Below are 25754 nucleotides of genomic sequence, written 5' to 3'. Positions count from 1 at the left end.
AACACAGAGGTGGAAGAGGAATTATCTAGAATGATGCAAGATCCAGTATAGCTGGAAAGCATGAGATGAAAATAAGAAAAGGAAAATGTAGATTTAATATTAGGCAAAACATCCTGCCCTAAGATCAGTTGAACTATAGAACAGTCTCCCAAGGGAAGAGATAAGACCAATCCCCAGAAACATTTAAATTCAGACTAACCAATATACCAGAAAATGTCAGTGCTACAGGTGCTCAGTACAATCAAACAATGATTGTAACCAGTGAGTGTGCTGAAAAAGGGCCTATATCCCCTTAATGCATCTAGGCATTGCACCAGAGGAAGACATTATTTTATCTTTTGCCCCATCTTGCTGCTGCACCCATGGTAGCCAATAAAATCTTTGTGAATTCCCTGTATGTTTGGGTACAGAAGCCTGGGAATAGGAGTACTGTTGACTGTGCCTGCTAGGAGACAATCTTACAATAGTTCAGAACTTCATTCCACTGGACACTTAAGCCTTCCTTACAGCAGTGAGCATTACCTGTGGCACCTGAGAATTGGACTTTTAGCCATTTGTGATGCTCCAGCCTGATACAGAGTAACTGAACTGCTTTGGTGCTTATGGCATTGACTTTCAACACAAGACAGTTGCCACACACAGTGGTGAGCAGTTACTTGCATGAGCAATCCTGTTGAAGATGATGGGACTAGTCATGTGAGTAACTGCTCACCAATGTGAGTAAAGGGGTCACAACCTGGCTCTTCAGGAACAAACCCACAAGTCTCGTTTTGTTTGACATTACAGAAAGTTTCACTGGACTGGCCTCTCAAGATCATGGGGTGTCAAGGTTCCTTCCACACTCTGAACGCTAGGGTACAGATGTGGGGACCTGCATGAAAACCTCCTAAGCTTACTTTCACCAGCGTTAGGTTAAAACTTCCCCAAGGTACAAACTATTTTACCCTTTTCCCTTGGACTTTCGCTGCCACCACCAAACGTTTAACCGGTTACTGGGAAAGAGTTGTTTGGAAACGTCTTTCCCCCCAAAATCCTCACTAAAACCTTGCACCCCCCTTCCTGGGGAAGGCTTGATAAAAATCCTCACCAATTTGCATAGGTGACCACAGACCCAAACCCTTGGATCTTAAGAACCATGAAAAAGCTTTCAGTTTCTCAAAAGAAGAATTTTAATAGAAGAAAAAGTAAAAAGAATCACCTCTGTAAAATCAGGATGGTAAATACCTTACAGGGTAATTAGATTCAAAACATAGAGAGTCCCTCTAGGCAAAACCTTAAGTTACAAAAAGACACAAAACCAGGAATATCCATTCCATTCAGCACAGCTTATTTCCTCAGCCATTTAAAGAAATCATAATCTAACGCATATCTAGCTAGATTACTTACTAAGTTCTAAGACTCCATTCCTTTTCTGTCCCCAGCAAAAGCATCACACAGACAGACACAGACCCTTTGTTTCTCCCTCCTCCCAGCTTTTGAAAGTATCTTGTCTGCTCATTGGTCATTTTGGTCAGGTGCCAGCGAGGTTATCCTAGCTTCTTAACCCTTTACAGGTGAAAGGGTTTTTCCTCTGGCCAGGAGGGATTTTAAAGGTTTTTACCCTTCCCTTTATATTTATGACACGGGGTCACATAGGTTTTACTGTCGTAGTTAAGTGCAGTGTGTATTGGATGTGGGGCTTGAAAAATTGTTCTTTATGAAGTACACCAGAAATACTACAAGAAGTTACAGTCATGTCCTTTCTTCCTTGCAGGAGCATTTCTCATCCCGTATACGATCATGGCCATCTTTGGAGGCATCCCCCTCTTTTACATGGAACTAGCTCTGGGACAGTACCACAGGAATGGGTGTATCTCAGTTTGGAGGAAAATTTGTCCTATTTTCAAAGGTAGTAAGGGGAACAGGCAGCTTACCATGATCCCTTAGGGTAACCGGCAGAGATTTTCTTTAAGGGTGGAACAATTACTGACAATAAGAGATAACATGAAGGGCTAATGTCAAGTGGTTTAGGGCCCATATTTAGGTTATGTAAGAAAAGCTTTCATGAAACCTGGAATTAATTACTTTTCTAAGTCATGTGCTTTTTAAAAAAGCAATGTCAAGTTGTTTTATATACATAAACATTGCCCTAATTGTTTTCCAATCCAAAGGATGCAGCCTCCTACTAGTGTCTGAAGACCAGGGAGTGAAACTGACTAGAAACAATCCACTGTACTTTCACTGACCCAAGCCAGAAAAAAAATACAAAATCATAAAGAGAACATTATAAGGGTGAAAGTAAATTGAACTTTCAAAATTATTCCATTTTTAATATTTGAAATGGTATTAGAAACACGAGTTAGGAAAAATATTGCAAATTCTTTATTTTTATCCCAGAGATCTTTTAAACAAATTACCCTTCAGCTCCATTCCATTTCTCTCAGCCATCCTACTGGCAGTGATAATAGAGGATCTTTTATAGTTGCCTTTTACATGCTTGTTACCCTTGCTCCCAGTACCAGAGTTAGATTTGGTTTTGTTTTGCTTGGTTGGTTTGTTGTTTGGGGGTGTGGAGGATGAGGGAATACACATCACAGTCAAAATTCCAGAGATTGGGGCCTGAATCAGGCTAGCATTTACACGTTATGTTCAGAACCGGGATGCTTTTCTGAAGTGGGACTTGGGAAAATCACCCCCACTTTCTGAAGTCCCCACAAAGTTCCAGAGCATTCTAAAAAAATATAAAGGGAGGCCGTGGTGTATGTTGTGCCCTCCTTTCTGGATGCCTGTGGCAGGTACTGATTTTAGTTCATGTGGATTACCCACTCCTCCTTTCACTGGACCCAGCCTTCACATTTCCACTTACATAACTGCTTTCTGCCTTACCAGGAATTGGCTTTACTATCTGCATAATAGCTCTCTACATAGCCTCTTACTACAATACCATCATGGCTTGGGCCCTCTACTACCTCATTTCATCCTTCACGGTGGAGCTGCCATGGATCAGCTGCAAAAATGCTTGGAACACCGGCAACTGCACCAACTACTTCATCAATGCCAGCATTACCTGGACCCCACACTCCATCTCCCCTGCAGAAGAATTTTATACGTAAGTGCATGTAAGTGGAGACACGATATCAGAAAGAGGGGTAGAAAATGCAGCAGGCTTTTCTTTAGAGGGTAACCCGGGTATTTATCAATCACATGGGTTTTTAAAAACTGTCTAAGGATTAAAATGCATGCAGTTGTGGTTATGTGTAGGATGGGGGTGTCTTTTATCTCTCATGATTTAGAGCCTAAGCACTCTCTGTATTTATTACACAAACATCAACAATGTGCTTTTCTCTCCTGTTTTAGCCGCCACGTTCTACAGGTGCAAAGATCCAAAGGGCTGGATGATCTGGGAGGCATTAGCTGGCAATTGACCCTCTGCTTATTGTTGATTTTCACTATTGTGTACTTCAGCATCTGGAAAGGGGTCAAAACATCTGGCAAGGTGAATGAAAAAGCAAGAGGAAGTTGCTTGATATAGCGTAATTTCTGCCACATGTCTGGAGCAGCCTATTAACATGAGAGAAAGTAAGCTTAGAATTGTCTTCAGGACAGGGACTGCAAATTCACATACATGTGAATAGTGAGTGCTACCGTAATCCATATAATACATGCTAACAGCATGTTGGGTTGCTGTGCTGCAGATAAAGATCATCCTACCCAGAGGATCTGAACGGGTGTGGAGGTTGACCTCTGATTACTGCTCTGTTGAGCCTCAGTTCCATTGTTTCTTTTTCTACAGATGGACCTTGCTGTCTGCTGTCAGAGCAAGCCATGTTACCAAAATAGGGCTGCTTAATACACATTCATTTTCAAATAATGAGTAATAATAAATCTTTCCACTGACAGAGAACCTCCTGTGTGAGGACCTCAGATCACCTTAAAAAGATTAGTGTTAAAAGAAAAGGAGTACTTGTGGCACCTTAGAGACTAGTGTTGTTATTCCCATTTTACAGAAGGGGAAACTTAAGTGCAGAAAGCTTAAGACCAATGTTTTCAGAAGGGTCAGCTAATTCTGCATGCTCTCATTTCTGAATGCCCAATTGGAGACAGTTAGGGCCTGACTTTCAGGGGTGCTGAGCTTGGCATTTTCAAATCTCCTCATCTGGAGTTGTGAGCACTCAGCAGCTCTGAAAATCTGGGCCTAAGGGTCTCAGGTTAGGCACCCAACATTTGTGGACACTGCTCAAAATTCTGGCTGCAGTGACTTACTCAAGGTTGGACAATTATTGAGCAGCAGAGCTGGAAATGGATTGTAGGAGTCTGATTCCCATTCCTTGCTCAAACCACTAAACAAGGGTAGTCCCTTTTCAGATGAAAAAAGGCAGTGGTCCGTGCACACAGATGGTATCAAATTAGGCAACTCGTCTATCTTTTGACTACAGCTACAGCAAACCTGGATTCAGAAGCTGGAGCTGACTGCCTCTGAGAGGAGAATGCATAACTATTGGTGGGGCAGTCAGACCTATGGTGTTGAATAAACTAGCTTACACACCATAAATAGTGACCTGGATGGCATTAAGGAAGACAACGTGACCTAGTTGTTAAGAGGAGGGGAGTAGGAGTCTGGGCTCCTGGGTTCTAATTCTTAGCTCTGCTACTGATTCACTGCAGGATGTTGGGCAAGTCATCTAATTACTCTGTGCTATATTTGCTCCTTCATTTAAAGTATAGTAATACATTATTGCCTTTGTAAAGCACTTTGACAACTTTGAATGAAAGGTGTTATAAGTCTAAATATTACTGTTCATTCGACATTGTTACCATTATCATCACTTAGCTGTTTCCCTCAATCAGTACCCATGGCAAACACGGTCTTAATGTTTTCTCTAACAGGTGGTGTGGGTGACTGCCACGTTCCCTTACATCATACTCTTTATCCTGTTAGTACGAGGGGCCACATTGCCTGGAGCCTGGAGGGGGGTTGTCTTCTACCTGAAGCCTGACTGGCAGAAACTCCTGGCCACTGAGGTAAGGAACTTGTTGTAAAGTGGCAATTGATTTCAGCCTGTAAACTTGTATACTTAAATCTCTCCTTTTCAGAACAAGGCTACTGTCAGCATAGTAATAGGTGCCTATGGATTCTGAAGATTAACTCCAATTCTTTTAAATCTTTGTAAAAAGTTTTTTGCAGTTGTAACAATTATGCAAGATAGAGATAACCAAGCTGTTACTGCTTCTGGTCTTACTCTGCTAGCTAACCTTAATCTAAACTAGTGGATACCCTGTAGCTCTGCTGACTGCTGGATGACCAGCAGATGTTGGAATGGGCTAAATCACCTTTAATGGAGTCCACTATCAGGTGGCTGGACTCACTGCCTGGATTTCGGAATTGTGAATATTGCCACCATCGAAAAAACTCAAGCCATCGGCCCTGTGTCAAGCTCTGGCAGATGAGCCCGAAGAGATCCTCCTTTCCAGACAAGTGGTGCTTGACTCAGGTGGAAATCTCCCACGTACTCCATGCAGACATAGACAGCAGGAAGACTATCAGACTCAACACACTAAGCTTGATGAAGTGATGACAGCTGGGCAGGTGTGAATGTGTGGGGAGAGGGAATACACCACACAGTCCTACAAATACTACCAACTTTAGGAGAGAGAGCAGGTATGGGGATGAGACCATAATAAAACAAAACAACATGTCAACCCAGTGTCTGATTTAGATTTGAACCCGTGTGGAAGAGGCAATCAGTCCATCAGGCTGCTGACTGTGTTTGCTTCGCTACAAGTGAAAGTCGCTAATGGGGAGGGAGATGGAAAAAACCCAAAGCAATAAATACAACAAATACAAAGATTAAAAACTCTAATGTTTGTGCGTCTGCAGCTACCCAGCTGATATGGAGAGTTTTCAATGAAGAGGAAATGAAGAGATAAAGCATCATCTCCAATAAGGAACCACGTCTTCCTAAAAGCAATAAAGGACATTGGTATTGTATTGAATATATCTGAAGTGAGGACAGCAGATTGCAATCTGTGCGCCGGCTTGCATCAGAGCTCTATCCAGGGGAGGTGCAGGCTAGTCACATAGAAGGAGTATGTTAGAAATGAGCTGCAGTGAACTCCATGTTGCAATCAAGAGGGAACAAAGGAACCAGGACTTTTCCTTTCAGGGATGGAACAGAGATCAACAGTTTGGAGATGCCACTCAGTAAGACTCCGGCCAGTGTAGCACAGTGTTTTTGTAACCAGGTCATCACACTTTTATTGGACATGGCTACAAAATGGTTGAGTTGTGTTCACACAGCTGGAGTTGCACCCACACCACCAAATGTATTTGGATCAATCCAGGGAGCAATCACACAGTGCTTTAGCCCAGAGGACATGCGCCCAGACACACACATGGGGCAATGCACTCCAGCTGTCCTTCTGCACAGAGACCTTGGAGGAAGGAAGACAGGCCAAACCCATTACAAAGGCACAGTTACAATGCAAAAACAATGTGCTACAGGAAGACTGCCATCTGTCAGCCTAGGATACTGTCAAGGGTGAAACACTGATAGCTGGCACAGTTACTGAATATTTACTGTGTTGTGTATAAAAATGTGGTAGCATTTCACCTATGGTGACCTTCTCGAAGGATAAATCCTAACTATGCCACGAGTGAAAATAAGTATGATGGCCTCACTGTGCTGGGTATTTGCCTCTGTCATAAAACTACAAAAGTATTTGTCACACTTCAGCACAAAATCTTTGATCCATGTAACAAGCTCTTAATAAAATATTTGTTAAGATAGGACTAGACTATATACAGGCTGTTGAATCTAATTCGTAGCACCAGTGGACTATAGAGTGGCATTTGCTCTATGTTTAACACCATCTTTTCTTGATCCTCTGCCTCTTACGTTTTTCAGGTCTGGGTGGATGCTGCAGCTCAGATTTTCTTCTCTCTAGGTCCAGGTTTTGGGGTCCTACTAGCTTTTGCCAGCTACAACAAATTCCACAACAACTGCTACCAGTGAGTTCCACCTCAGTGTAAGAAATAGTCAATAAAATGACAGTGTTAGAATGTAAACAGTTTATGTATTTTAAAAAAAAATGAGAAATGTAACGCTGGTGAAAGTTGCCAGGTTGTCAGTCCCGTAGGGTAAATTCTATCTGCAGAACAGGTACATTCCCTTTAGCATCAGCGCAATCTTCCCTCACATCACATCCAGCCAATGTGCTTCGCTTCAAGGCAAGTTGGGAGTTTGCTTTCCATGTCTAGTCAATTATTATTATTTATTATTGTCTTGTGGCAGCACCCAGGAGCCCCAGTTGCGGACCAGGACCCTCTTGTGGTAGGCTCTGTACAAATATGGAACAAAAAGATGATCCCTCCCCAAACAGTTTATAACCCATGTAATTCTTGATCTCTGCTGAAACTGCCCATAAGGGGGCCAATTACTTGTAGAGGTGAGGCTGTGATGCGGACACCTGTCCAATAGGATCTGGACTAAATCCACCACTGAACAGCCCTCAGATTGTAACAATATTTAGTTACTGCAGCTTAGATCAGCTATAACTTGGTAAAGGGCTCTGTGGGTTGTTTCCTTATTTTCTTAAGGATGTTTATTATGTACTGTGAAATGAAACCTGCAAATCATCATTCTCTCTAAAGCTATTACTATATCATTCTGAATCCAGTATTAATTAGATTGGTGTGATGTGTCTGGTATGCAGCCAAACAGACAGCCGAACAGATGTTGAATGAAATGTCTGAAGTTCTTCCTTAGACCTATAAGACACAACAATTCAAAACTCTATCCAAAAGAGAACCAATATATCAACAGACAAATCAGTAGTGGCCCAGTTTGCTGGGCATAAAGGAGAGACATACCTTGTCTCATTCCAAGACAAAACAGGACATCAACAGGGCTGGGGTACAACCTTTAGATGTCCTTTAGAGATTCAGGCTGCATCATACTGGTAAATGGATACTATCAATGGATCTGGGAGCATGGTCTGTGATAATCTCAAAATGTTTTAAAAACTACCAGTACCTATCAGTCCAACGATCATTTCACCAGTGAAATGCAGCTGCCTTTGGGGCAAAACATAGCAGACAGGTGGACAAACAGGAGAGCAGGAGAAAATGTAGCTAAAGACACCAAGGCAAAGCCTTACTACCCTTCTGAAAAATGCTATGTGATTTTTAGCATCCATGCAAAGACAGAACCTTAATTTTCCTAAGGTCTTTCCCAACAGACCCTCACATATTAAAATATATGAATGAATATTTATATACCCTGGAAAGTTGAAGGGCTGTATTGAAACGTGCTCCCAGGTGGTCTAGATAGTTCAAAATCAATACTGTGCCTTCTGGCAATACACCATTCTTTCTGGCAGCTGTTTGCTCTCTGAGATTCATTGGGTTTTCTCTTCCAGGGATGCACTGGTTACCAGTACTGTGAACTGCATGACTAGTTTTGTGTCTGGATTTGTCATTTTCACTGTGCTTGGATATATGGCTGAAATGAGGAATGAAGAGGTGTCAGAGGTTGCTAAAGATACTGGTAGGGGAACTTATTCTATTGCTGTCTTAAATTTCCTCTGAAGTTTCGATAGAACTTGTTTGATTACATTCCAGATGGGGAGATATTCTTACCACACAAACATGACCTTGTAATCCATTTAAAATTCAGGATCAGGGGAAAGACCCTGGCCTGGACAAACACTCCAAACTGCACAAAATGTTTTGTATATACTATGATTAATCATACTGCTTTATGACTATCATAAAACAGTGAGCAGCATACGGTGTGCTACACAGCTCCAAAATGGTTCTGCGAAGATAAAAGAATGTAGAAATCATGTTTTATGTCACCCAGTGACCCTTACTGTGACTACACTTGGTAACATTCCCCTGTGGACAAAGGCATTTCCAGGTGTGAGTGAAATGGTCCCTCTTTTTCAGAGCAGAAGGATTGACCTGTAATAACCACCTGTTCTCCCTCTTGGTACCAGGGCCCAGCCTTCTCTTCATTACCTACGCAGAGGCCATTGCAAACATGCCTGCTTCGACCTTTTTTGCCATCATATTTTTCTTGATGTTACTCACTCTGGGATTAGACAGCACGGTGAGTGGGTATCATTAGTGAGAGGGGCCCTGAATGGATGGATGAAGTTAAGCATTTGGAATTATTCCAGCATGTTCCAAAATAAATCTGCAGAATTAAACGTAAACTCTTCTTTTGATAATAGAGCAACTATACTAATACGCTGAGGTCCTTGGATGAAGGGTGCTCAATAAGTGCAAAATGCATTGCAAACATTCGTTAATCTTCATAACCCCTGGGTCACAAAATAGTATTTATTATCCCTATTTCAAAGTTGGGGACACTGAGGCACAACACGATTAAATGATTTGCCCAGTCACACAGTAAGTCAATGGCAAAGCTGGGAACAGAACCCAGAATATTCAACTTCTAGAACCCTGCTTTTAACCAGCAGGTGATGTCCTCTCTCTTCTTGTACATTGGAAGCATTTAATTACCTGTCAACATGCAAGTCAGTGACATGTTTCTGGGATTTTTCACAGGTAACAGGATTTAGAAGGTGGGAACAGAAGGTGGATTTCTCAAAGTGGGGCACAGTGCTATAAAGATTTTGCCACGAGCCACATAGTTATTACAGATTAAGGACCAAATTCAATCCAAAATCAACTCCATTGACTTCATAGTCTTAGCTATAATGAGCCATTTATTTATTGTTATTTATTATTTGTAATATGGTAGTTCCCGTTATGTGTTAGGCACTTCCCACACATATGAGACAAAATCCCTGTCCTAAAGAGATCAAGGTCTCTGAAGACATGATGGAGATGTTTCCAGAGCAGTCATCTCAAGCCTATCACACTCAGATACATGCCAAAAGTTCATTGTCCTAATTGTATCTTATGGTATGTCCACACTTAAAACACTATAGCAGCACAGCTATAGTGCTTCAGTATAGACACTCACTACAGTGAGCCGAGGGGTTCTCCCATTGCTGCGGGTAATCCATCTCCCCAACAGGTGGTAGCTAGGTTGACAGAAGCACTGGCTAGGGTTAGGTTGACATAGTTCTGGCTTTCAGAGGCTGTGGATTTTTCAAATGTCTGAGAGATGCAGCTATGCCAATGTACGTTTTCATTGTCCAGCAGTTGTGGGGTGTGTGTGGGGAATGCAGGGTGGGAAGGATGCTTTCTTTTTTTCTATGACTCTCTGCTGTGCTTTTCAGTTTGCAGGACTGGAGGGGGTGATCACTGCAGTGCTGGATGAATTTCCACATGTCTGGGGCAAGCGCAGGGAATGGTTTGTCCTTGGTCTGATCATTGCTTGCTTCCTGGGGTCATTAACAACTCTGACATTTGTAAGTACCTCACCCAACATTGTGAACCTTGCTTATTGGCAGTCAGCTCTAGCTGATATCTGCAGGAGGGAAGTGTTTCCCAAACAGAATCTCAAGGAGTCTCATCAAATATGTGAAATCCTATTAGTCCAGTTGAGAGGAGTTGTTTTCCTTATAGGGTTGGAGACTGTCGGTGGAATGAATGTGAGTAGTCGTGCTCATGAAGGAATCTGACAATGTTGTAACTTGACAAAGTTTCAGTGTACAGTACATAATAAACCACACAAATACTGCTCAGACTGGTACTATACCACGACGCACTTCATTCCAGCTGATTAACCCTCCAAACCTTCACCCAAAATCCCAGCTTTTACAAAATTAAAAATTATCAGTTCAATTTTCAAAGGGTTAGAAATAAATTTCAAATTAAGAAAAGGATGGATACAAAATCCAGTTCTAGAAACTACCATAAATGGAATTTAGTGAACTGGAGTCCAGAAGCTCCTGGCACTGGATAATGGCTCATATGTGAATCTACAGCACTTACATATTCCTTCTTTCATACATGCCAAATATTGTCCTAAGTTACACTTATGCAACCTCTGTCTAGTCACTGGGGTTTCATTGCTGTAACAGGAGAACAAATTGGTCAGCTTTTGTAAAAGATGTGGGGGAAAAATTCACTGGCTTTTACATTCCACTGTTTGTTTTATGAGAAATTCCCTCCTGGTTTAAAGCATTTACAAGGAGCCAGGTTCCTGTAGAACACACAACTCTCTTTTCTTGTAGCTGAGTCCAGATCCAGGAGGAAAGAATAGAACGTAATGCTGCCTTTGCTTCCTGCTCAGTAACTAATGCTCAGGGACAGAGAAGGAAGTTGCCATCAAAGGAGGGCACAGAAAAGCACAGATCCCATCGGATTAGCTCATTAAAATCCAACTAGAAATGCGTGCCGCTTCCCTTTCAGTTTTTCTGCATGTCCATTCTATTGGCAAAGGATGATCACAGGAAGTTAAAGCAAGAGTACTGGACAAGTCATTAGTACTGTCAAGTATTACTCAAGGCCAGAGCAGGCAGCAAGTGATGGGATAGAGTGAATTTTGCACGGGTGAATGCTCTCTTTCCAAATGAGGAGAGTATATGACTAGTAGTACAAAACTTCTATTCTGGTGATTTTGGCTAATCAGTACCACAATCTCTTCTCTAGGGTGGTGCATACGTAGTGAAGCTGTTTGAAGAATATGCTACAGGCCCTGCTGTCCTAACAGTGGTGTTTCTGGAATCCATTGCGGTGGCCTGGTTCTATGGTAAGATTGTTCCCGCACTTACAACCCATGCCGACCAGACTCCCGGGCATTTGCCGAACAGTATTTCCGCCAGCTTTGTGGACGGGGTACTGATGTCACATAGAAAAAGCAATTTACAGATTACTTAATCGGAAAACAATGTTACCAATTACTTTGTCATGTAAGCATAGTACAATCTTGATCTCCAAATGGGTTGGGAAACACTGAATGACTTTGGATAATGGAGGTTTCTGTGTAATGAAAAGGTTGCAGGGACACGACCACACTGTTTTCTGCTGGATACTAAATGCATTTCCTGGTTATATCAATGTTTGAATAACCTTTTTCTCCATGTCCCTCTACCATCCATTTATTTTCACAGGCATCAACCAGTTTTGCAGTGACATGAAGGAAATGCTGGGCTTCACTCCAGGCTGGTACTGGCGACTCTGCTGGGTAGCAATCAGCCCCATCTTTCTTTTGGTGAGTTCATCTTCCCAGCCCAAGACAGTCAGTTTACTAGTGTAATACCTTAGAGTTCCAGATATGGGATTTTCATTTATATAATATTCACGTTCTACTCTCTAATGCCAGCTTTTGGAAGCCAACAATCTTAAATCAGTGAGACTAATCTGATAAAAGCAGCTAGGATTAGTTAGTAGATCAACACTGAGTTTGTTTGGTTTTTTGTTTTTTTTTTTTTGTTACTTAGATAAACAATGATGATACTGGAAAACTTTAATAACCTGCAACACAGGACAAGGCTAATTTGATCTTTGCTGCTTTAGATTTATGTCAGTGAAGTAAAATAGTAAAAGGATGCTGATAAAAAGCACAGAAAAAAGAGAAGTTAAGATAACAGATTTACAAGCTGTTTGATCAGCCACTGCCTGGCAACTTCAGAATACACCTACCCAAACTCTAAATCACCAGATAGCATCCTTCATAATCAGCAACTGGTGCCAGCATCCCCACAGCTGACTTGGCAAAGTTATTACTAACATTTTTAAACAAAGCCTTCATTCCCTGTTCCAAAATTAGTTCACCCTGTCTTTTATTGTTGCTTGGCTTGGATGCAAGGAGAGTAAGTCAAGATGGAGGTTTATGGAGGCAAACAACACTGCTGGGATGATTAATGTGTGTTTAACTGTTTTCCATTTTATTACCTGTAGACAAAGGAGTAAAAAAAAAAAAGCTATAAATAGATGTTTCACCACAAAAATAATTTATACACTACTGTCCTGTCCATGATCCTGAAACAATAAAACTAAATTACATGAAGAGCAATATACTTTCAGTGATGTGGTTACTAGGCAAAATTGATATTTACAGTCTCTATGGAAACTAAAATAAGAAAAGCCCAGACGTAGGTTTGGTGGCTCTCTTTGGTAATTTTAAACATCTAGTGCCGGGTATCCTCTGATGTAATTCTGTGAAAACTAAGTTAGGATGCTTCCCAAAACAGTCACTAACATTAATTTTGCAATGTACCAGTTTAATACTTCAGCACCTTAGGTTTGACTTCAATGAGAACTGGAAGCACTGAGCATCTCACAGGGTCGGATCCAATAAGCTTTAGCATAAAACTGGAACGTTGCCATTTTAGTATTAGAGTAAGAAGAAAAACATATAAATCCAAGAACTATCGATTTCTACAAGTCAATCTGAGGTACCAGGGATCAAACCACAATGATTTCTGGCCTATAATCAACACAAAAGCTGGTAAGTAATCTCTCAATCATACAGCATCTGCAGGCTCCTGACAATGAATCAAGCACTGGAGAAGACTGCCAAATGCAATGAGTTGCTGCTGTAGATAGTGGAAATTCCTCTATTTGGTGTTAAGGAAGAGTATTAGAACTACTTGAAGAAAAACTAGACATTCCATGTGACCTCAAAGAATTCTTGAAACATTTATACAACTAGTACAATACTATTTCAGCTTAACAAACATGGAGTTACACAAGAAAACACTCTCTTATCTTCAACTTTTCACCATCTGCCTGGAGAAAACATTCAAAAAGCTGGACTCTGAAGAAAAGATAAAAGAAAGATAAAAATGGTACATGAACCACTTCAAATTTGCAGGTGACATCTTTGTTTAGCCCCTGAAAGAACTTGAAGCAATAACCTGAGAAAGGAACACAAAAAGCAAGGAATGTAGTTGTGTGTTAAATATACACAACATAAACATTTTCTAATGAAATTGTGGAAGAGGAGAAAAAAAATTACACTAGATCAGAATAAATTATAAACTTTTATAGAGCATGTGTGCGCCAAGTGGTGCATAGCATTCCAAATCAGCACAACAATAAAAGGGAGAGAGGAATCAAAGTTGGATGAATCCTCTGGAAGGGTAAACAGTGTCTTCAAGAAAAAATTCTCTCACCCCTATTCATTACCAGACCTAATTATTGGCTATGGGATTCTGGATCACACTGGATTCAAATGGAATTTTTTTGACCATTCTATCTTAAAATTCAGTAGAATTTTAGAATTGGTATTCAAACATACAATACAAGATCAGATCTGTGGTCCATTTATACATCTAAGGGCTAATATGATCCTTGGATGTATAAACAGGAAAGTATGGAGGTGATTTTTTACCTCTGTATACAGCATTGATGACGCTGATCATAGAATACTGCATCCAGGTCTGGTATCCACATTCTAAAACAGATATTGAAAAAGTGGAACGGGTGCAGAAAAGAGCTAGAAAAATTATTCAAGTACTGAAGAAAATACCTTCCACTTAACGAGCACAATCTGTTTAATAAAATAAATAAATAATAATAAACCACTGAGAGGTGACTTGATTATGATGTGTGAATACCTTCCTGGGTTGAAAATACTGGGTACTAATGGTCCTTTTCGCTCTAATGGAGAAAGGCAGAACAAGACCCAATGGCTGGAAGTTAAAGCCAGACAAATTCAGATTGGAAATAAGGTGCACATTTTTTAACAGTGAGGGTGATTAATTATTGGAACAAACTACCAAGGGAAACGTTGTACTCTCTTGCTCTTGCTGTCTTCTAGAAGATATGCTTTAGTCAGTCAAATTATTGGGCTTGACGCAGGCATAACTGCATGAATTTCTCTGCTCTCCAATCTCCCAGAGATCAGACTCTGTGATCTAATGGTCCCTTCTGGCCTAAAAATCTACAACTCTAGTCCAATATCCTGTCTCTATGTTTGGATTCAAGAATACCTAGAACAGGTCATTATGGAATGAATTGTCCATAAGAGGAATTTTCTTCCTAATATCTTATCTGTTAAGGTGGCTTATGACCTAAGCATGAGGATTTACATCCTTTCTAATGTAACTGTGGATTTTCTCATTATTCATATAAGTGCTTAATCCTTTTTGGAATCCTGCTACGATATATTGCAGCAGTTGGTCCCAAAGGCTAATTACGTACTATGTAAAAACATTGTGTATTTGTAATATTTTCTTGCATTTTTATTTCAGTTCATCATTTGCAGTTTTATGTCCAGCACTCCTGATCTACGGCTTTTTGATTATAACTATCCCTATTGGACCACTATAGTGGGTTACTGCATAGGAACCTCCTCTGTTATCTGCATTCCAATCTACATGGCTTATCGGTTGATAATCACCCCAGGAACATTTAAAGAGGTATCTGATGTGTTTTATTTGTTCAAGTTCATTTTTGATGGGATGTACTTCCCACCCCACTACCCAGCTGTACATAAGGAGAGGTGGGAAAATACTGCATAGGCACTTAAGACAAAAAGATGGTCTGTTAATGATGCTCCCATATTTCCCAGGTGCTGGATGAATGGATCAGCATTGCAAGAAATACCTCCTTGCCATTAATACAGAGGAATGGTGGGTTATGTATGATAGAGTGCCAGCTCTGCAAAGAATTACAGTTGAGAATTCCTTTCTGTTTAGAGAACAACTCTTCTGAGTGCTCTAAAATCCACATGATTGTACAGATTGCCTTGAAATTAGCTCTGCCACATGGGATTGGGGGTAGGCTTAGTGATTGAAATTTGGGGTCTTTTGAGCAAGCGGTTCCTAGAATACAGCTGTCCCCAGGAAATCAGCTTTTCTTAAGGTTGACAGATTCCATCAACTTTTTTTTTTTTTACTCAGACCAAAGGCTCAAACCACGGCTCTATATGCTCAAAGGGTCTCAGTCACTCGACATTTACCCCTGCCAGTGCAAGGGACCCACTAACCTTTTGGAGGAGCAAAACTGAGTGAGTCTGGCTCTTTAGGCAGGTGTATGCTAACACTCACAAGCCAATGGATTACACTATGCACATGTGGACAGAATCCCAAAAGAATTACTAGCCAAGCATGATTCACAGGACCTGTGTGACTCAAGGGGACGTTACAGCCACTGAACGTGAGCAACACCTGAGGCACTGTGATTTCAAACCCAATCCATGGTAGAAAGCTGAAATGAAACCTAGGCATGTTGGTATAAACTGCCTCTGTCCAAGGCTGTTTTATTTTTATTTTGGGGAAATGTAATCTGAGTACAGCAGAAACTTCAGAAGGCATTTGTGCTATTTCAAAAAGAAAAGAAATTACACATGTGAATGATTGCTGGGAAAGAAGTGGGATTTAGGAGGCAGAGGAGTGGAAGGGACGAGGGGTTTGGGTCTTCAGGGAGGAAGGGGGTTATACAGAGAAGGATGAATAGGGAGGAGTAATAGGGGAGGGGTTTCAGGACTCGGGTCGGGGGAATGAGTGGGGATTATGGGGAAGTGTGAGGGATGACATGGAGGTGGGTGGCAGGGTAAGTGTGAGGAATTAGGGGTGCCTGTCATCCCCACATTATTCTCTTCTGTGTGTGCTGGGAACAGGGGGACCCTGACCCTCTTGGGGTGTCTGAGCTCCTGTCCCTACCCACTTCTCATGTGAACAAGGATCTGTGGGAGCCCTGTCCCTCTGAGGATGCCTTTCCCTGCCTCCCCTCTCTACAGGAATTTGAAGCCCTCCCCCTGTCCCTATGTGGAATATGGGAGGCCCTGTCATGCAGAAGGGGTCTGGGCCCATCCTTGCCTCCCCCTCTCATTTCACTGAGACCATCCCATTGAGATGAATGGCCCACTTCACACGTCTCAGAGCCTGCTCTGCTTTCGGTTCAGCCTGTGCTGGGAATCTGGCTATAGCAAAGCAGCTGCTGATGATTAATCTCATATCAAATTATAGTGGAGCACTGTCCAGTTCTGCCATTGTTAAGATTATGAAGATGTTTCTGTTTAAAGGTTAATTCTTTTAGGTGCTCTAAAATCCTCATGCTTCCTCACGATGTCTTGAAATGTGCTGTGTGCTTTACTGGGGAAGGGTAAACGATCCATATTTGAGAAAAGGATTTCCAAGATACAGCCCCTGGAAACTAACAGGTTTTCTTAAAGTTCACAGATTTTTACCCATTTCCTTGCGCACACCTGGCTTCTCAAGTGCTAGTGGCTTAATGTGACAGGAGGGGAAGGGGGAGGTGGGAATGGTAGCAGAGGGTAGGATACACGTTGTGGGGGGATGATGGCAGAGGAGGGTGGAGCAAAAAAAGAGAGCTATACGAATCTTCTCTCATACTTAAAGTTACTGTTCTCCTTGTGTAATAAAACTTGATTTTGGGGCAAGGACGACATCTTAGATTTCTCTCACTGGGCTTTTAGTAACTCCAAACTCCAAACACTTCAAAGCACAACCATTATCCCTATTTCACTGTAACAAGGTGGGGGATGGGAGAGGCACATACCCAGGTTTCACACAGCAACATAATGGAGAGAACAGTGGACTGGGAGTCAGAAAACCTGGGCTCTATTCCCACCCCTGCCTCATGCTTGCTGGGTGACCTTGGCCATATCACTTTACTGCTCTGTGCCTCAGTTTCCCAATCTGTACAATGGGGATAATGATGTTTCCCTCCTTGGCAAAGTGCTATGAGATCTATTGATGAAAAGCGCAACGTAAGAGCAAGGTATCATCATCATCACCTGGCCACAACTGAATCTCAGCTGCACACCTGCATGATAACTAAAACTGCCTAAATGACCACTAACTCCTACTAACAACATTTCTCTCTGTTAAAAAAAATCTAGGAAATTCATTGACAAAAAACTTTGCTAATGGAGAGTTAAGGTTGTCCAGTGGTATCCTTGAACGTTGAGTTCAGCAAAACTCAAAATGTCTGAAAAACAGGAACTGATGTGTTAAGGTACACATCCATGCAACCTTAACTCCCCCGCCTTGGAGCAATGCCTCAGTACACCCATAGCACATGCTCTCACACTGCACAGCACTACACAGGAACTACCTATACATGCCCAACACTAACCCCATCTGCTGAAGTTTTCAACCTCTTCACCCTTATGCACATGAGGCCATCTCACACTATGGTTTCACTTACCCGTCATTAAACCCACAGACCACACTCATCTCCCACCTAGATGCTGAGAATTCCCATGGCAAGAGGATCCATGTGCCCCACTGCTACATAACACAGAGCTTAAATAAGGCATACTTGATCTGTCAAGGTACACATGGACCTCTTTCCTTAGATTACACATATGAGGGTTAGGGAGGGGGCCATACACACACCCAGGGGGACCCCCAGATTGTCTCATATTACAATCACAGCTCTGCCAAACTCTCCAACTAACCTCCCCTTTCAATACAGCTATACCTAACACAGCGAATGCAGCTAGAGTACACCCAGACAATTCCCAGGGACTACTGCCAGCTCCAGGGTCACAGACTACAGTTGTGTGGGCATGAACCTTAACTCTGTATTGCCTGGTTTTCAGAAGTCTGAGTTTTACAGAACAATGTTTTTGAAGGGCACAAGGTACCACTGTAACCTTCATTCTGTGTCAGTATTTTTGTTCAGTGAATATTTAAGACGGTTAAGTGCTGAGAATTAGTGTTTGATCGGAATAATATACATTGGTAAAATGCTTTAAGATCTTGGATGAAAGACACTATAAATGTGCAAGATAGTAGTAGTAGTACAGTGTGATGAGTTTTGCCAGTTACCCTGATTTAATCACAACAAGGTTTATCCTTGCACGGATTACTTCTGAATCTGTTTTGGAAGGGGCAGAGGATGGTAGAAGATATGAACTGCTTTGCTCCGACAAAAAGAAAAGGAGTACTTGTGGCACCTTAGAGACTAACACATTTATTTGAGCATAAGCTTTCGTGAGCTACAGCTCACTTCATCGGATGCATACTGTGGGAAAGTACAGAAGATCTTTTTATACACACAAACCATGAAAAAATGGGTGTTACCATACACACTGTAACCAGAGTGATCACTTAAGGTGAGCTATTACCAGCGGGGGGTGGGGAACGGGACGGGACCTTTTATATGATAATCAAGGTGGGCCATTTCCAGCAGTTGACAAGAACGTCTGAGGAACAGTGGGGGTGGGGGATAAACATGGGGAAATAGTTTTACTTTGTGTAATGACCCATCCACTCCCAGTCTCTATTCGAGCCTAAGTTAATTGTATCCAGTCTGCAAATTAATTCCAATTCAGCAGTCCCTCGTTGGAGTCTGTTTTTGAAGGTTTTTTTGTTGAAGTATTGCCACTTTTAGGTCTGTAATCAAGTGACCAGAGAGACTGAAGTGTTTTCCAACTAGTTTTTGAATGTTATAATTCTTGATATCTGATTTGTGTCCATTTATTTTTTTTATGTAGACACTGTCCAGTTTGGCCAATGTACATGGCAGAGGGTCATTGCTGGCACATGATGGCATATATCACATTGGCAGATGTGCAGGTGAACGAGCCTCTGATAGTGTGGCTGATGTGATTAGGCCCTATGATGGTGTCCCCTGAATAGATATGTGGACACAGTTGGCAACGGGCTTTGTTGCAAGGATAGGTTCCTGGGTTAGTGGTTCTGTTGTGTGGTTGCTAGTGAGTATTTGCTTCAGGTTGGGGGGCGGTCTGTAAGCAAGGACTGACCTGTCTCCCAAGATCTGTGAGAGTGATGGATCGTCCTTCAGGATAGGTTGTAGATCCTTGATGATGCGTTGGAGAGGTTTTAGTTGGGGGCTGAAGGTGATGGCTAGTGGCGTTCTGTTATTTTCTTTTTTGGGCCTGTCCTGTAGTAGGTGACTTCTGGGTACTCTTCTGGCTCTGTCTGTTACTTCACTTCAGCAGGTGGGTATTGTAGTTGTAAGAATGCTTGATAGAGATCTTGTAGGTGTTTGTCTCTGTCTGAGGGATTGGAGCAAATGCGGTTGTATCGTAGAGCTTGGCTGTAGACGATGGATCGTGTGGTGTGGTCTGGATGAAAGCTGGAGGCATGTAGGTAGGAATAGCGGTCAGTAGGTTTCTGGTATAGGGTGGTGTTTATGTGACCATCGCTTATTAGGACCGTAGTGTCCAGGAAGTGGATCTCTTGGGTGGACTGGTCCAGGCTGAGGTTGATGGTGGGATGGAAATTGTTGAAATCATGGTGGAATTCCTCAAGGGCTTCTTTTCCATGGTCCAGATGATGAAGATGTAGCGCAAGTAGAGTATGGGCATTAGGGGACGAGAGCTGAGGAAGCGTTGTTTTAAGTCAGCCATAAAAATGTTGGCATACTGTGGGGCTATGCGGGTACCCATAGCAGTGCCACTGATTTGAAGGTATACATTGTCCCCAAGTGTGAAATAGTTATGGGTGAGGACAAAGTCACAAAGTTCAGCCACTAGGTTTGTTGTGACATTATCGGGGATACTGTTCCTGACGGCTTGAAGTCCATCTTTGTGTGGAATGTTGGTGTAGAGGGCTTCTACATCCAGTGGCCAGGATGGTATTTTCAGGAACATCACTGATGGATTGTAGTTTGTTTTCTAAGGTTTGGTCTACATTAGGGTATTAGATCAGTATAACTATGTTGCTCAGGGGTGTGAAAAATCCACACCCCATAGCGACACAATTGAACTGATCTAACCCCCAGCGTAGACAGAGCTAGGTCAAATGGGAGAATTCTCCCATTTGACCTAGCTACTCCCTCTTGGAGAGGTGGAGTACCCACCTCAACAGGAGAAGCCCTCCCGTCAGCATAGGTAGCATCTTCACTGAAGCGCTTCACTGCAGCATTTTAAATGTAGACAAGTCCTCAGACTTTCAGCAGTAGCAGGAAATATGCATCTCTGCTGGTCACTGCAGAAGATGGAAAATTTTATTTTGGTTAGAAGATAGGGGCCTAGCAATATACTCCAAAGAGGTTCAGTCAACTCTAGCCATAGGCTGAGGAAGCAATACTAGTTTTGACCTAAATCTATCAACACACCATCCTGCTTCCTCCACCACAAAAACAAAAATAGAAATATACACAACCACCAAAACCATCCATCCCATATTTTACACAAGATCCACCGCAAGCTGGGATGTAATTTGGAAACTTTATTTATATGTAAATATCCATTCAGAAGAGATATGCTCAATAAAGTTGATAGTATTTAAGTAAATGATCACAGGGGTATTAATGCAAAAGTTCTGTAAATTAGCCTGGATGTTACCATTTATGTCAACTAAAAAATATATAATAGTTTGTACTTCTCTAGCACTTTACATCTTTAAAGTGCTGTAAAAACAAACGAAGTTTCACAACACCTGTGTGACGCAGGTAAATATGTGTAGCTTTTAAAGGTGGGTCAGATTTTTCTTTAAGCTAAATCCTTTACAGTGTCCCTTTCAACAGCAAAGTTCTACCTGAAATCTAAATTTGCACAACGTTCATCTAACATGTGTTTTCTTCTCAACAGCGTATTCTAAAAAGCATTACTCCGGAGACAGCCACAGAAATTCCCTTTGGGGACATCCGCATGAATGCAGTTTAAGTTAACATTTTTGGGGGGAGGGGAAAAGGTGTAAAAGTTTAACTTTTCCCATGCTCCCCAACTGTCCATACTCCCCTTTCCAAAGAATTGAGTTTTCAGCTGAGCCAAGGAATGGGTGGGCGTTTTCCATGGAGGCCCAGACAACGGCAATGTGCATCTGGAAAATTGGTGCCTCCAGCACACAGATCCAAGCATTTCAACAAAATCTGCTGCGCACTTCAAACCAGACTACGAGTTCACTGCTGAACTGATTCATTCTGAAAACAAGAGGATGTGTGTATGGGAGAGACTGCATAAACCACGACAGGATGAGTCTCATCAGTTAGGATTAGATTTAGAATCTCAAATCTGTGGCAGTACTCCTGTATTTTTCTCAATGTGATCATTTGTACTGGACCATGTTGTATTTGCTTCTAAAGACCTCATTGCTTAAACTGAATTGAAAAATACAGGAAAGTAGTTCTGATAGCCATATATTACCTGAGTAATACAGAGTTTTATCGCTTAAAAATAATAGGACCCTCAGATCCTTGTTTTGCTGTGGAGTAGGCAGAGAAAGATGTAGAAAACCACCATGAAAAGCACTATGTATGAAGACTGTGTGTCCAGTTGCACACATATTTGGTAACATCGCCCCCTTCCCTTCTTTATGCCACTTACTTTTCTGAACTTTATGGACCATACCAGTTTTCATCAGTTATTTCTTGCCTAACAAGCACTCCACAAATAAAAAGATTTTGTGAAGTCCAGAATTTTGAAAATGCTCAGCATCTTCCCTATTCTCCTCTGGTACTAGTTATACAAAACCTTCAGCCCATCCATCTCTGGGTCATAGGTCAGCTGGCAAACGTTTAAGCTATTAGCAATTGCTAGATTGTGGTTCCATCTGCCTGTCTCTTTTAGCTGTATATTCATGATGACATTTTACAGACAGACTTAGCTTATTTTTTCCCTTTAGAAACTGCAGCCCAGTGGTGAATTGTTAGGAGGTCAGATGCTAGAGGTTGGACCATCAGGGCTACATGGACTTCTTTTACAGCTTTTTATGGGAATCAACCTGTGTTTTTTCCTATTGTTTTCTGTTGCAAAACTAAAGCTTAAGGTTACACTTTATACTGGTTGGCACAAATATCAAGTTTAAAAATTCTTACAAAAATGTCATGAAAATTTACTAGCTCATGTACTAAATCAGCTCATCCAGTCTTTATCCTGAAGATAAAGATAACAAAAAAACAATGCTATTTTACTCACTCTGGGCCAGTGGTGAGTAAAATTCTTCAGGGATGAATTCTAATCATAACTTGAGATATATTTTGAGGTATTTAATTGCAAATTAAGTTCTACATACATGTAAATTCATAATAGTCTATAAGTACTTATGCCTGTCAAGACAGAGGGTAGGTTAAACAATGATTACTTTTGAACTCAGTTGCATTTGCCAAGTGAATTTCAGGACCATGGACTGACTATGCAGTTACATGGAAATTGCTTAGTTAACCCTATGCAGTTAACATGCAAGTAAAGGAGACATGCGTTATACTGTTACTTTGTCACTAAAGCCTCATCAAATTTTATTATAAAACCTATCACAACTGAAGCTAAAATAGAACATAAAATCTCCTTGTACATCATAATTTGCCTATGTTAAAAATGAAGAGGTTGCCATACAACAGAGGTGGACAAACTACGGCCCGCAGGCCACGTCCGGCCCGTGGGACCGTCCTGCCTGGCCCTTGAGCTCGCAGCCAGTGAGGCTAGCCCCTGGCCCCTCCCCCGCAGCCTCAGCAGGCCACCAGTGCTCTAGGCAGCAGGGCTGCGAGAGCCGCCAGGTGTAGTGTTTTAAATCGCTCCCCGCAGGAATGCGCTACTTACAGGGCATCAGGACTGGCAGCCCTAAGTAGTATACCATAAGTAGCACATTCCTACGGGAGCAATGTAATACACTACACCCTTGTAGGGAAGGCCGTGGCTCCCCAAACAGCCTGGTCCCGCCCCCTCCCACTTCCCGCCCCCTGACTGCCACCCTCAGAACCCATGACCCATCCAACCCCCTCCGCTCCTTGTCCCCTGACCCCACCCCATATCCAACCCCCCTGCTCCCTGTCCCCTGACTGCTCCGACCCCTATCCACACCCCCACACCCTGGGACTCCCACGCCTATCCAACCATCCCCTGCTTCCTGTCCCCTGACTGCCCCCCAGGACCTCCTGCCCCTTATCCAACCCCCCCGCTCCCCTGCCATGCCCCTCAGAGCACTATACAGTTTCGGAAACCCCATGTGGCGCTCAGGTCAAAAAGTTTGCCCACCCCTGCCAGACAAGAATTCAAGTAGGTGGGCATCAAGAAATTTCTTCTGAAAGAAAAAAAACTTACACTGATACATACTACAAAGAACAGATCATTTGCACAGAGGAGTGCAACCATGATGTGTTTGCCTTTTGAATACTATACATTTTCATCGTCTCTCACAAGACTTTTCTGCTTATGCATATAGACACCCACTTCAAATAATGTCTCTTACACTTGAGCCATAGACATAAGGTCACTTGTCTTGTAGGTCTCTAGCTCAACTCATTATATAGAAATAATTATGAGTGATGACTGACAAAGGGTTACTAGGACCACACAAGTCATTTCTAAAAGGGAATAATGTCTCAAAGTGCCATGAGAAAGATAAAATGAATCCATGTCTCATTGGATAATGACTTGCAAGGAGTAACTTAGCAATTTACCCCTCATGTATATTTAAAAACAGCTTCTAAGATGGACTTAATTTTGAGGGGAGACAGACAGCATATCTGCAGGATTTGAAGAAAAGTTATTTAAAATAGGTCATGGGCTATTGTATAAAATGTATAAAAACATCTAAAATTTAATATTCAAAATTAAAACTGACCAACCAGAAAATTAGAAACCATTTGATACAATTGTCAAAAGTTCAACTTTTCTGTCATAAAAGTATTGATGAAAAAATACATATGAAGTGACAGGGGTGGGCAAGCAGGATAATTACATATTCCCAGCATCAAGTTTGGGAAGGAAGAAGTCTTACTATGTCTTCTCTATTCTCCCTAATTTGTGTCCAGCCAATACCAGAACTGTGAAGGGTTTATTTGTTCTTTAAGTGGATACATATTCTAAGCTGAATTGTTGCCTGAGCCAATGGCATTCCTGTCAGGAAGGAAATGGGAGGGTTTAGGTTCAGTAAGAGCATTATCTGCATTGAAACCAACGTTTTCTTCCCAATCCCTTGCACAGAAATTGAAACTCAGGATGAGTTCTGGTGGAATAATAATTTTGCAGAGTAATAACCGCAGACATCTCTACTTTTTAGTGGGAGGTGGAAGAATACTTGGACTCTTCAGCAGTAACATTATGGTGCCATGTTACAGCTTTATAGATGCAACTGCAATTGCAAAATAAAAAAAAAAATCTTCACTCACATTATTTAGACAATAATACACAACAGTCTGATTTTCTGGGTGGTTACAGCACAGAAAATGAATTAATTGCCCCAGAAGTACCAGTGTTTTCTAGAGGACTAGGAGACAACCAGGAAGTCCTGAGTTTAAAAACAAGGCCATGGACCCACTGTGTAACTTTGGGCAAGTCATTTGTTTTCTCTGACTCCGTTTCCCAGATGAAAAATTAAGATAAGCCTACTTGCCTGTTTCACTGGAGTTCTGTGAGGACTGATGAGGACCACACTTACAAGGTGAAAGGCACTGGAGACATGCAAAATACTAGGAAGTAATTTTCTAGACATACAGATTATAGTTCATAATTGGTGTTACACATTTTATATGCCTTAAAAGGCAGATGGGCTGAACTGACAATTTGCTGAGCACTACTGACAGGCCTAGAACACTATTTGCTGACAGCCACTCAAGAAGTCCTACTCCCTTCTAGAATTTTTCCTCCAGTAAAAGAGTCTTTTAAAAGTTCATGTAATCACTAATGACAGTATCAGCTGTTTCCTTTATTGCTTTTTCAAATTCAAAAGGAAAAACTAGTGTAATTTAATTACAAAGGATATGGACCTGATCCCACAGCATAATCATATCAGCTTGCATAAAGTGAATGTAAAATGCTACCAAATCAGAATGGTAGCTCTTTACATTCTTTTGCAGGGGCTTACATGATGACTACATAAGGTGCTAGGCAGTGTGGGATCATTTCCCTTGCCACTGACGAGGTTGTTGGTTGTTGATACTTTATTATACTCAAGACACTGGCAGCCCGATTCAACTCCCAGGAGAATCAATAGGATTGTTATAATTGACTTCACTGGGAGCTGGATCA

At 41.7% G+C, this 25754-nt stretch overlaps 1 protein-coding gene across 4 annotated transcripts in view; it reads left to right on the top strand.

Annotated features, from left to right (window-relative positions):
* SLC6A4 (solute carrier family 6 member 4) overlaps window positions 1–23454 on the top strand; it is a 37447-nt gene extending 13993 nt beyond the window's left edge. For 3 of the 4 annotated variants that reach the window (XM_077837010.1, XM_077837013.1, XM_077837009.1), the window contains exons 3-15: window positions 1754–1888; window positions 2869–3088; window positions 3337–3475; window positions 4867–5001; window positions 6885–6988; window positions 8398–8525; window positions 8977–9089; window positions 10231–10362; window positions 11549–11648; window positions 12010–12110; window positions 15097–15264; window positions 15417–15477; window positions 21378–23454. In XM_077837010.1, the coding sequence (XP_077693136.1) occupies window positions 1754–1888; window positions 2869–3088; window positions 3337–3475; window positions 4867–5001; window positions 6885–6988; window positions 8398–8525; window positions 8977–9089; window positions 10231–10362; window positions 11549–11648; window positions 12010–12110; window positions 15097–15264; window positions 15417–15477; window positions 21378–21457 (1616 nt within the window). In that variant the 3' untranslated portion in view covers window positions 21458–23454. The remainder of the gene's footprint in view (window positions 1–1753; window positions 1889–2868; window positions 3089–3336; window positions 3476–4866; window positions 5002–6884; window positions 6989–8397; window positions 8526–8976; window positions 9090–10230; window positions 10363–11548; window positions 11649–12009; window positions 12111–15096; window positions 15265–15416; window positions 15478–21377) is intronic. The other variant, XM_077837011.1, reaches the window with a different exon arrangement.
* Window positions 23455–25754: the final 2300 nt, after the last annotated feature.

Source organism: Eretmochelys imbricata, chromosome 17 (genome assembly GCF_965152235.1).
Source record: "Eretmochelys imbricata isolate rEreImb1 chromosome 17, rEreImb1.hap1, whole genome shotgun sequence".
Taxonomy (NCBI): domain Eukaryota; kingdom Metazoa; phylum Chordata; order Testudines; family Cheloniidae; genus Eretmochelys; species Eretmochelys imbricata.
This window is presented reverse-complemented; position numbering and strand designations above follow the sequence as displayed.